Source organism: Mastomys coucha, unplaced genomic scaffold (assembly GCF_008632895.1).
Source record: "Mastomys coucha isolate ucsf_1 unplaced genomic scaffold, UCSF_Mcou_1 pScaffold13, whole genome shotgun sequence".
NCBI classification, from domain to species: domain Eukaryota; kingdom Metazoa; phylum Chordata; class Mammalia; order Rodentia; family Muridae; genus Mastomys; species Mastomys coucha.
The window spans coordinates 57,025,371-57,037,149 of NW_022196895.1; the positions used below are offsets into that span (position 1 = coordinate 57,025,371).

At 45.5% G+C, this 11,779-nt stretch overlaps 1 protein-coding gene across 4 annotated transcripts in view; it reads left to right on the top strand.

Annotated features, from left to right (window-relative positions):
* The window catches only part of Pde6a (phosphodiesterase 6A), a 106,178-nt gene that overhangs the window by 51,306 nt on the left and 43,093 nt on the right, over positions 1–11,779 (top strand). For all 4 annotated transcript variants that reach the window (XM_031365800.1, XM_031365799.1, XM_031365797.1 and 1 more), the window contains 4 exons: positions 841–993; positions 2,325–2,414; positions 3,817–3,957; positions 7,459–7,533. In XM_031365800.1, the coding sequence (XP_031221660.1) occupies positions 913–993; positions 2,325–2,414; positions 3,817–3,957; positions 7,459–7,533 (387 nt within the window). In that variant the 5' untranslated portion in view covers positions 841–912. The remainder of the gene's footprint in view (positions 1–840; positions 994–2,324; positions 2,415–3,816; positions 3,958–7,458; positions 7,534–11,779) is intronic.

Genomic DNA, 11,779 nt, shown 5'->3' on the forward strand with positions numbered 1-11,779 from the left:
GGGAGAGGGAGAGGGAGAGGGAGAGGGAGAGGGAGAGAGAGGTTTGCTTCACTGATCTCCTATGTACTTCTCAACCCAGTCAAGATGTCAATCAAGTTACTGTTGGCGATTCATCAGTGAAGAGCTTGAATCTTAGCCGCTTGATATGTAGTGGAGTTTCATATGGATCTGTAGAATGGGAATGACCATTGAAATGGCCTGTAGACAGTAACCAGCTTGTTATAAAAGATGAAAATATATGCTTCTGATTCCAGCACTTGTGGGAGGCTGAGGCAGGAAGATTGAGAACTTAAAGTTGGCCTGGACTACATAGTGAGACTGTGTCCAAATAGATACAAGGGAGGTAGAGCTGAGAATAACAAAGCCTTGGTTCAATGAGGTGGACTCCAGTGTAGCTTCTCTGTGACAATGTGAGCCGAGCAGAGAACAGGTTCTAAACACTCACAAGTCACGTTAACTCTGAGTTGCAGATCTCCTTTCTCTGAGGTAGGCTTTTGGTCCCACTCTCGTAGGCTGTGGGGAGGATGAAGATGAAGGGATGAGGCAGAGCGCTCCATGCCATGCTCACTGGCAGTCACCATGATGATGCCTCTAACTCCCTCACACAGCTCCCACTGTGCTTCACTGCCAATGATGTGTTTGTTCTCTGTGACCCTTGGTGGATTGCTTTTTCTGATGGATGGATGGATGCTGGAGGTGTACGTGGTTGCCTCAGGTCACCAGGCCCTTGCTAAAGGGGAACAGACAGATGCCTTCATCCCCTTGTCAGCAGGGTCTCTGGGATGCTCCCTGTTCTTTGTATTCATCTGTCTCTCTGCGCCCCACTCTGCATTCTTTCAGGATGAGCATTTCTGTGACTTCGTGGACAATCTCACAGACTATCAGACCAAGAGCATCCTGGCTTCCCCCATCATGAATGGGAAGGATGTGGTAGCTATAATCATGGCTGTGAACAAAATAGATGAACCCCACTTCACCAAGAGAGATGAAGAGGTAAGGCTGCTTGAGATACTGCCGAGAAGGCTATGCTAGCCGTTCTTCCAGCTCATGGAGTTCTCCAACCTAACTATTGGGCTCGGCTTTAGTTTCCCCAAATATAAGACATGGGGAGAGACAAGCCTCGTGGTCCGTGCCTGTAATTTCAGTATTTGACAGGCTGTGCCAGGCGTATTGTCATGCGTTTGGTGCACACCCATAATTATAAGTCTATAGCCTGGGCTGCATGATGAGCTTCAGCTCCAGGGCAGCATAATCTATAGATTAGACCCTGTCTCAGAATGGGGAGGGGTCACCTGCTTGTCTCTGACGGAGGCAGGGGATGATGACAGTGCAGAAACTTGATTTGGGGGTTAGGAATGGAGAGGTGATTGGTCTGGATCTCTTGAAATCTTGTTTTATTGGCCAAATCACCTTATGTCTTAGGGTTCTATTGCTATGAAGAGACGCCATGATGACGACCACTCTGATAATGGAAAACATTTAATTGGGTCTGGACTTACAGTTTAGAGGTTTCGTCCATTGTCATCCTGGTGGGAGACGTGGCAGTGTGCAGGCAGACGTGGTGCTGGAGAGTGAGCTGAGAGTTCTATGTCTCCATCGGCAGGCAGCAGGAAGAGAAAGAGAAAGAAAGAGAAAGAGAAAGAGCCTGGCTTGAGCTTCTGAAATCTCAAAGTCCATCCCTAGTGATGGGCTGGCTCCCTTACTCCAGCAAGGGCATAGGTCCTAATCATTTCAAATAATGCCACTCCCTATGAGACCATGGGGGCCATTTCCATTCAAACCACCACCTTTATCTTCCCTGAATGTACTGTTTTGTTTTGTTTTTTTTTGTAAAGTGGGGTGATTTCACTCCTCACAGTGACTTAAAATGACCAGGTACCATATACCAGTGAGTTATCATAGGAATATCAAGTTCAATACCCACTGTACCCACTGGATATTTTTTGGTTTGTTTTTTGTTTTTGTTTTTGTTTTTGTTTTTGTTTTTTTGTTGTTGTTGTTGTTTTTTCAAGACAGGGTTCCTCTGTGTAGTCCTGGCTGTTCTGGAACTCACTCTGTAGACCAGGTTGGTCTCGAACTCAGACATCTGCCTGCCTCTCCCACTGGCTATTTTTATTAATACATTCTCACTAACAAATCAACACGCATTGTGAGTTCCCATTCACAGTGCAACAAGCGGACAGTCTGCACTCCATGGCTGAGCTGTGTAAATTTCTTCTGCCCCGCAAGTTTTAATGGCAGTCAGACCTTTGCTGGTGACAGAAGTATCAAGATGAGGGATTTCTCCTTCTCATCTGCTTCCCTCCTGCCGTTTGAATTTGTAGATTCTTCTCAAGTACCTCAACTTTGTGAATCTGATCATGAAGGTGTTCCACCTGAGTTACCTGCACAACTGTGAGACGCGGCGTGGCCAGGTGAGTGGCCTGGCTCCAGAGAGGGGAATGAACATGTATGTCCTTCTACTGAAGGGGTCAGGGCGGCTGGTGTGAAGGTGCTGGGAACGACTGAGCTGTGTCCCGTGGGAGTCTCCAGTATTAGGAGGTGATGAGTGCTTGTAAGGTTGTATCCTAGAGCAGCTATGGCTGGATTTGAACACTTGCTCACTAAGGAGCTGTCAGACCTTAAGCAAGTTTCTTAGCCTCTCTAAGGTGAAGATGGGCAGGGTGGTGCATGCTTGTCACCCCAGCACTCAGGAGGTGGAGGCAGGAGGATCAGAAATTCAAGGTCGGCCTCAGCGATGTAGCTAAGTGGAGGCCCCGATTGGGCTACACAAGTCCTTATTCAAACAAACAAAGAAACAAACAAAAACATGTGAATAATTGTATATCACTCTCAAAGATTGTTATCAAAATTAATATGTTCACATATGTCAGGTACTTACACTCAACTGCTTGTTATAATTTTATTTTATGTTTTTTTTGTGGTGGTAGGAATTGAACTCACAGCCTGTACATATAATGCAAGCACTCGGCTATGTATCTGCATTCCTAAACCCTGTGCTTACTTTAGTAATAACATAAGAGATAAAATGAATGGAAAGAATTAGGCCTAATGTAAGCCAGCTGATCACTTCACCTCTCCAAGCCTCAGTTTTCCACCTATAAAATGGGGCTAATGACCCCATCTGTTTCTCTAGGTCAGTGGTTCTCAACCTTCCTGATGCTACAACACTTCAGTACAGGTCCTCATGCTGCGGTGACCCCCCCCCCCCAACCATAATATAAATTTCATTGCTACTTCATAACTGTAATTTTGCTACCATTATGAGTCATAATATAAACATCTGTATTTTCCTATGGTCTTTGGCGACCCCTGTGAAAGGATCATTTGACCCCCAAAGGGGTTGCAACCCACAGGCTGAGAACCACTGTTCTAGATTATGATGATACTTAAATAGATCAAGTGGAAAACTGTGCAGAATTCTTATTCTTTTTCTACCTAAGAAACTTCTAATTTGTACTTCAAAAACTCTGATTGTGGGAGCAGGGATTTGTAAGGGTGGGCCTGGGAGGAGAGGAGGGAAGGGGCTGTAATCAGGATGTAAAGTGAGTACAAAAATAAATTATTGGGCAGAGTAGTGGTGGCGCACGCCTTTAATCCCAGCACTTGGGAGGCAGAGGCAAGCGGATTGCTGAGTTCGAGGCCAGCCTGGTCTACAGAGTGAGTTCCAGGACAGCCAGGGCTACACAGAGAAACCCTGTGTCAAAAACAAAACAAAACAAAACAAAAAAACCCAAACCAAACCAAAACAAAAAACAAAAAGAAAAAAATTGTTGGGATAAAAAGTCTGTTTTTTTTTTCCTCAAATGTCTTTAGATATTGCTGTGGTCCGGGAGCAAGGTCTTTGAAGAGCTCACGGACATAGAGAGGCAGTTCCACAAGGCCCTGTACACGGTCCGAGCGTTCCTCAATTGTGACAGATACTCCGTAGGACTCTTAGACATGACCAAACAGAAGGTAAGAAGACTTCAAGGGCGGACCTTTCTAAGGAAGACATGGTGATTGAGTGCAGTCTAGTCAATAATTCAACTAGTGCAGGACACAGTCTGGGTGGATCTGGATGCCTGTGAAGGGTTTTATATAACGGGCAGGGAGAGAGCTCAGTCAGTAACATGCTTGCCTTGTCTTGAAGCCACGACGGCCCGAGTTTACCCCTAGAACTGATATTAAAGGCACATGCCAGACATGGCATAGGTGTAGAGGTCAGAGGACAACTTTTGGAAGTCGGTTCTCTCCTTCCACCATGGGTTCTGGGGATTGAATTCAGGTCACCTGGCTCACATGGGCAAGTGCTTTTACCCGGGAGCCAGCTTGCTGCCTGTAAGTCTGGATCCAGGTCCTCTGCTGTCTCACAAACATCTCTGACTGCAAGCTTTCTTTATCTTAAAAGTGTGTTTTGGAGCATGGTAGCACACCCCTTTAATCTCAGCACTCTGGAGGTAGAGGCAGGCGGATCTCTGTGAGTTCGAAGCCAGCCTGCCTGGTCTACAGAGTGAGTTCCAGGACAGGCAGGGCTACACAAAGAAACCTTGTCTCAACCCCTCCCCCGAAAAAGTGTGCTTTGGTGAATAGACATCTGAGTCATTATAAATAATCACTTTTTCTGATGGCTGTTGACTTCTGTGCCCTGTTTTCTAGCCTCTAAGATCAGAAAAATATTTTACTTATGCTGATTCATGTAAGTTTTATTTTTGTGGATTTGACATGTAGGTCTACAGTATAACAAAAATTTTAATGTATACTATGATACAAGATAAATATTACTATTCCACATGGACAACCAATTATCTCATCTGAAAAAGACCCACCCTTCCCCACTGGCCTATTGAAAAGTCTTCTTTTTCTCACTGTCCCATTTAAATGCCTGTCTTTCCTTGCACTGGTTTCTGGAATCTCTAGTTTGTTGCATTGGCTTTATTTCTCTCTTGTTATTCTACAATGCCACACTTAACTTCAGTATGTTTGTACAGTATCTTGACATACACTTGTGAAAAGATCTCTGGGTTTGGTGTTTTATGTCAAGAGTTCTTCACTGTGTGTTACATTTCCTGGACTTTCTCCCCGTATTTTCCACCCTTTCATACTTAGGGGTTTCAGTTTGAATATTTCTTCTCATGCCGGGCAGCAACAAAGTTCTTGCTTCATGAAGATAATTCTTCATGAAACATTAAGTTCTAGGGCAGTGATCCCCAGCCTTCCTAATGCGGTGACCCCTTAATACAGTTTCTCATGCTGGGGTGAGGCCCCTATCCGAACCATAAAATTATCTTGTTGCTACTTCATAACTGTAATTTTGCTACTGCACTGAATCATAATGTAAATATTTTTTTTGAGACAGAGGGCTGCCAAAGAGGTTGAGACCCACAGGTTGAGAACCTCTATTGTAGGGCACATGCGGTGTTTCATGCACCATAAACAAGTGGCAGAATAGGACACAGGACTCCGTTAAGGTCCCCAGTTCACATTCTCAACCAGGCCGGCATCTCTTTCTATTGTCAGAAGTCTAGAAAAAGTGTCCAACTGGACAGAAGGCCAAGGGTGTGGAGTGTGAACTTCCTGTGAACTCCCTCTGTTTGACCCCTGGGTGATATTTGCATAAGCAAATCTCACGATAAGCATACTCAAACGCACAAAGGAGAGGGAGACATGTACAAAAAGCAGTTTTAGCGCTAATGGGTCACTGTCCCTCAGTACTAACAGCTCAGAGATCAGAAGGAGCCCTGGAGGGGGAAGGCCTTCTCTGAAGGCAGAGGCGTTGACCTAACACAACCTTTGCATCCCTGCATGCAAAGAGCACCAGCAAAGAAGCCACAGGCAGGAGCCTGGGTAGCCCCGTGGCTTCTCCTCAGGGAGCCTTCTTTCTGGGCTCTTTCTTTTTTCCCACTTCCTTTCTTTCCTGAGACATGGTCTCCTGGATCCTAAACTAGTCTTAAACTTGGTCAAAGATGAACTTGAGTTCCTGATTGCGTTTAGTGTTTTATGTTGGAACCCAGGGCTTTAGGCCTGCTAGGCAAGCGCTCTACCAAGTGAGCCACATCCCCTACCCTCATGCATCTATCTTCTGCTTGTGTCTTGGGCCATGGTAAAAAGAAAAACTCAAAATAAGATAAGTCAGGAATGATTCCATGAATCGGGTGGCGCCCAGACAATGAGCCATCATTGCTCATTGTCCATGCTCATACAGCATGGGCAGAGAGCTCCTCTAGGTTGAATGGATTGAAGTTCGCGCTTAACTTGATTAGCTACAGTTATACATTTGTCTGATTTAGCTGTGATCTGATCAGCTGGCTGGCCGCGAATGACTAAAATTTAATTTATCATAAAAATACGTCTCTTAGGGTATGACTCCAGACCTGGGATGGAGCTCACGCCCTTGCCCAGGCTAATCAAGTGCTTTAGCCCTGGACATCCCCAGCCCCAGCCCCAGCCTTTGGTTGTTATGGGGGAACATGTATTGTATGTAGCACGGGAACCCAAGTAAAATTTGGTCAGGCTGAGGCGCATGCCATGCTTATGGTGTTAAATAGCTTTTAGGGTCTTTTGAATTTTTTCACAACACTTTCCCAGTTAAAAGCAGCATTTCTGAAGTTGACAGTGGGATTATATAATATATTTTGAGATCTCATATTCCCTCTACTGCTGCTATTTCTTTTCTTTTTTCTTTTTTCTTAATCATTCCATTCGTTTACATCTCAAATAATATCCCACTTCCCAGTTACCCCTCCACAACTCCCCCACTCCCCAATCATCCTCTCCCCTCCCCTTTGCCTCCATGAGGGTACTCTCCCACCGACCCACACTCTTCTGCTCCTACCTTTCCAGCATCCCCCTATGCTGGGGCATCAAACCTCCATAGGACCAAGGGCCTCCCCTCCCATTGCTGTCAGGCAAGGCCATCCTCTGCTACCTGCTGCTGTTTCTGATTCTCAGAAACAAAACTGCAACATGATTGTATAGCTGTGGCATCATCATCATCATCAAGCCTCTACTTTAAAAAAAAAACTTCTTTGTGTGTTTGCCACTTGTGTGTATTTACATGTGTGTGTGCACATGCCACCATGTTTAAAGTCAGAGGACATCTGCTTTGGGTGTCAGCCCTCTCCTGCCAGGAGACTGACAGGGTCTCTTTCCTGTTTGATAGTTCATGAGACAGGCTAGCTGGCTAGAGAGTTTCAGAATTCCTCCTGCCTCCACCTCCTGTTTTGCCCCAAGAGCTTTGGCATTACAGACACAATGCTACTGTGCCCTATTTTACCTGGAAACTAGGATTCGAACTTGGGTCTCCCACTTCCAAAGCAAGCACTTTTACCTACTGAACTATTTCCTCAGCCCCAAGACCTCATTTTCCCATGCCAAGATCAACAATACTAGGGACACCTCACTCTCCACCTATATTTTGGCTGATTTGACAGATCTGTTTACCAATGGTTTTTTTTTTTTTTTTTTTTTTACCCCTAGGAATTTTTTGATGTGTGGCCAGTTCTAATGGGCGAGGCTCCAGCCTACTCCGGTCCCAGGACTCCAGACGGAAGGGTAAGTTTCCTTGAGATCTTTTCCATACGCCAGGCTTGGCGGACTTGCCCAAGAACTTTAATTTATCATGCAGATTTATCTTCACTATATTAGGCTGTCTCTCTTGTGTTGTGGTAATTCTTCACCACCTCCCAACCCTGTCACTTGCAAAAGCTTAATATCTTTCTGGAGTCTCAGAGGGACCCAGAGGAGCGGATGAGGCAGGAGTCAATACTCGCATCCTGCAGACAAGGATGAGCCTGGAGATGTCTCGCATCTGGCTCAAGGACCTTCCCAGCAGGGAGTTAGAAGGTGTTTGCACCTAGAAAGAGGCTCAGATCTAATCTATGTTCAAATTGGTAGCCAGAGCCCAGTCGCAACCACTTGATATGTTTGTTGACTGTGTACAGTTCCTTGTTTATTTCTACTTACAAAAAACCGGACTGGTTTATAATGATAGTCATTCTTTCCCCAGAGTAGGTTCTAAATTTATTTTGAGAAGACAGAAGGTTAGTTAGATGGGATCCAGCAGCCACAGGATAAATTGGAGTCCACGTCACTCAGAGTGCTTATGTACTCCTAGCTAGGTGCTCCTGCTTGCCTCCGACCCCTTGTAGCACCGGGTCACAGGATGTCATATAACTCGGTTGTACCTGCCAAAGCTGTGGTTGTTCCAAAGAGGGAAAGGAAAAAAAAAGTCAACAGTGGCTGAACGTTTGGATCAGCGTACGGCTGTTTGTGAGCCAAGACGGTCAGTGCTGTGGCGCTGACCACACTCCTGTCAGACAGTGATTAACTGGGGGCTTCCCTGAAACAAGTCCTTCTAGAACACTAAGAGGAAACACAGGAAGAACCCTGCACAAACCCACAGATATCTCGAGAAACCTAGCCAAGGGTAGACAGCCTTGTGTTGTTCACTTATGAATGGAAAACAACAATAACAAAACCCAAATACCAGGCCAGGTATAGTGGCTCACTCCTGCAATCCCAGCAATGGGGAGGCTGAGACAGGAGGATCATTGTAAGGTCAAGTCTACCCTGGGCTATATAAACAATTCTGGGCTAGGCTGGACTATAGTGTAAGACCTTGTCTCAAAATAACCAAAAACAAAATGGCAAGGTAAGTGTAATTAATGGCTTAGCTACCTACAGAAGAGCCTGAGTCAGGAGTCAGGGAGAATCCTAAGTTCAAGGCTGCCTGGGTTACAGAGAAAGTTTAAGACTATCTGGGCAACATAGTGAAATCCTGTTTAAAATATAAAATGAGGGCTGGAGATGTAACTCGATGGTAGAATTCGTACCTTGCATGTGTGAGATTCAATTCCTGGTACAGGGAGAGAGAGAGAGAGAGAGAGAGAGAGAGAGAGAGAGAGAGAGAGAGAGAGAGAGAGAGAGAGAGAGAGAAAACATGATTGGATCTGTTTATTTCTGGGGACAAAGTAAATGAGTTTGGTGGTCTTATTTTAACTGGAGTGTTAATCAGAAGAATTAGAATTGGTTTATATAGCCCGTAATAGAGAAAGAACATGGATTTGAACAACTGAGTTATACGCTGAAGTCATCTTCAGCTTGAAAGTCATTCCAGAGAAGAAAGGAATAGATAATAGTTGGGTGAGACCATCCAGGGCTCAGGCAAGTACTGCTTTGGAGTCACTGAAGGCTTGGAAATAGAGCCTGTAGAGATTCCAGCAACTATGAAACTCTGGATATATTGGGATGTGTTCATCACCAAGGCATAGAAGAGGAGACAATTTTCCAGGGAACAAAACATGGATAAATATTAGTTTCCAAAGACCATCCACTGGCTGTTGTCCTCAAACTCATCACTAAAGCCAAACCTGGGCCTCCGCTCAGCCATCAGGGAAACACTCACAGACATGATCAGGCCTAGACACAGAAGTCACAGGATTGGCCGGGATTGATCCTGTAAAGTGTGAGTGTCGCTGCTGGGGTGGCTTGGTGGGAAAAGGCAACTGAGGTAAAGCCAGAGGGCCGGCTCCTTCTGAGAGAGGAGGGAATGTGTTTCCATCAAGCTGCCTTCTGCAGGGTCTCCTTATGCACCTCTGTCCTGGGGCTCCCTATGCAGACTGGGCTGCAGCCTTGAACTTGCAGAGGTCTGTCTGTCTCTTCCTCCTGAGTGCCATGGTTATTGGAACACTCCAGCCCGCTCCAAACTGTTTCTAAGACAGAATGTGGGTATCGTGGTCATATGAGTAGACTGAGTCCTGACACTGGGTTTTGGACCTTTCCGGAAGTCCACATCTGTCACACTGGGCTAAGCCTGCCTAAGTCCACAGGACTTGGGTTACAAGTGCTAGCTTCCCACTGACATGCAGCAGGCAGGTGCTACAGTATAAAAGCAGAGCTGGCCCTTTGCACCTCATTATCTGCTGGGCACTGTACCTGAACTGTTGTGTGTGTGTGTGTGTGTGTGTTGTGTGATTTGAAGCCAGGCCTCATGCCTACCAGCAAGTGTTTTATCATGTTCTCAGCCCTTTTTATGTTTTTTTTTTTTTAATTGCTTTTATTTTGAGAGAGGTTGCTTAAGCTGGCCTTGACCTTGCCCATTAGTCAAGGAGGCCCTTGAACTCACGGTGCTCTTGCTTCAGCCTCCCCAGCAGCTGGAATTACAGACCTGCACCAGCAAGCCCGGCTGTCATTTATTCTTTTTTATATGTCTATGAATTTTTATTTTCCCATTGGACAGACAGTTGAAGAGATTAAGATCTGGAAAGGCCAAATCATTTGTGCAAATTTAAAACCAGGATACTTCTCTCTCTGGTGACTACCTTCGCAAATGTGCCTTCCCATGGTTCCTTTTGCTTTCCAATATGACTCACACTTTATTGGCTGAATTCAAATATACTTTTAAAATACAGCTTTTGACTTTAAGCACCCCTCCCTCTATCTGAGGTCTGAGGTCCTCTAACAGCCAACTGTGTCTCATTTCCTTTACAAGGGAAAACAGCAAGTGTGTGTTTAAGTCATGAAAACGCTGCACAGGCTAATTAGTTAGGTTTCATGGAAAAAACCCAAGACATGCCCACTTGTCTTCAAACGGCCATATTTCCAGGCCTCGATATTTGGCCACCACTGGACTGGTGGCTCTTTCAAAGATCCCGGTGTCACAGTGCCTGCTGTTCAGCAGAAGGTAACAAAGGTGCCCTTGATGGCTCTGGTTTGGTTTTCCAGAGTCTGTGAACTCATCCATGAATGTGGCCTTGAAGGCCACACAACAGCTGTAGTGTGTAGAAAAATCCCAATTTGCCTAAAACACACTGAATCTATTTTGCTGCTTTTTCTGAAAGCAAAATGGTTTTCCTGTAGGCTTCAGGAGGAAAAAATAAACAAAAACAAAAAGGCCCAACACACCAACCAAACCCGTTAGACATGATAGAAACTTTTCTAAAGAGTCCCCCGGCAGCTGCACTTGGTACCACACGGTCAGCCAGGCTGGCAACAGCACTGACCACGTGCTCACCTCTAGACTCCACAGCCTGTGTTGCTCAGCCAAGATGGTTGAATATTTTTTCTTCTCTCTCTCTCTCTCTCTCTCTCTCTCTCTCTAGCACAGGCTAGCTCAGAATCTACCATGTAGCCCAGGCTGACTTCAAACTTGTAGTGACCCTCCTGTCCATTTCCTAACTGCTGGCATTACAGATATGACCACTATACTTAGGTGACCCTGAGTCTCTTTACATAGCTCAGGTGAGCCTGAAACACAGTCCTCCTGCCTCTGCCTCTGAAAATGCTGGATTTACAGGCATGAGCCCAGGTGTTTTACAGTATTTTAACTTACAATGGGTTTATGGGGAGGTAACCCAAAATATGTGGAGCAGATGTGTGCGGTATTTGTTTAATCACTTTCCCAATGCTAGACATGATCAGGTGGGGTATGCTCGAAGTTCTTCCAGGCTGTAGAGAATATTTCCTTTCAGGCTGTGCCTTGCCCTGAGTGATTCCTTGTTATAAGCAGTTGGCTCTGTTTTAAGTGCAAATGCTGGTGAAGAATGATTTGGCCTGTCATTTGTGCAAGTAAACAGCCACTGTGTGCCCAGCACCAACCATGAGGCAGACTGATAGCTCATTTATGCAAAGAAAGGATGACCCCCTTTGAATGCGTCAACCTAACTAAGAAACATATGGATCAAAACTGTATCAGAGTCCAGACCTCACATGTCTTTGATCCCAACACTGAGAGCAGAGGCAGAGGCAGAGGCAGAGGCAGAGGTAGAGGCAGAGGCAGAGGCAGAGGCAGAGGCAGAGA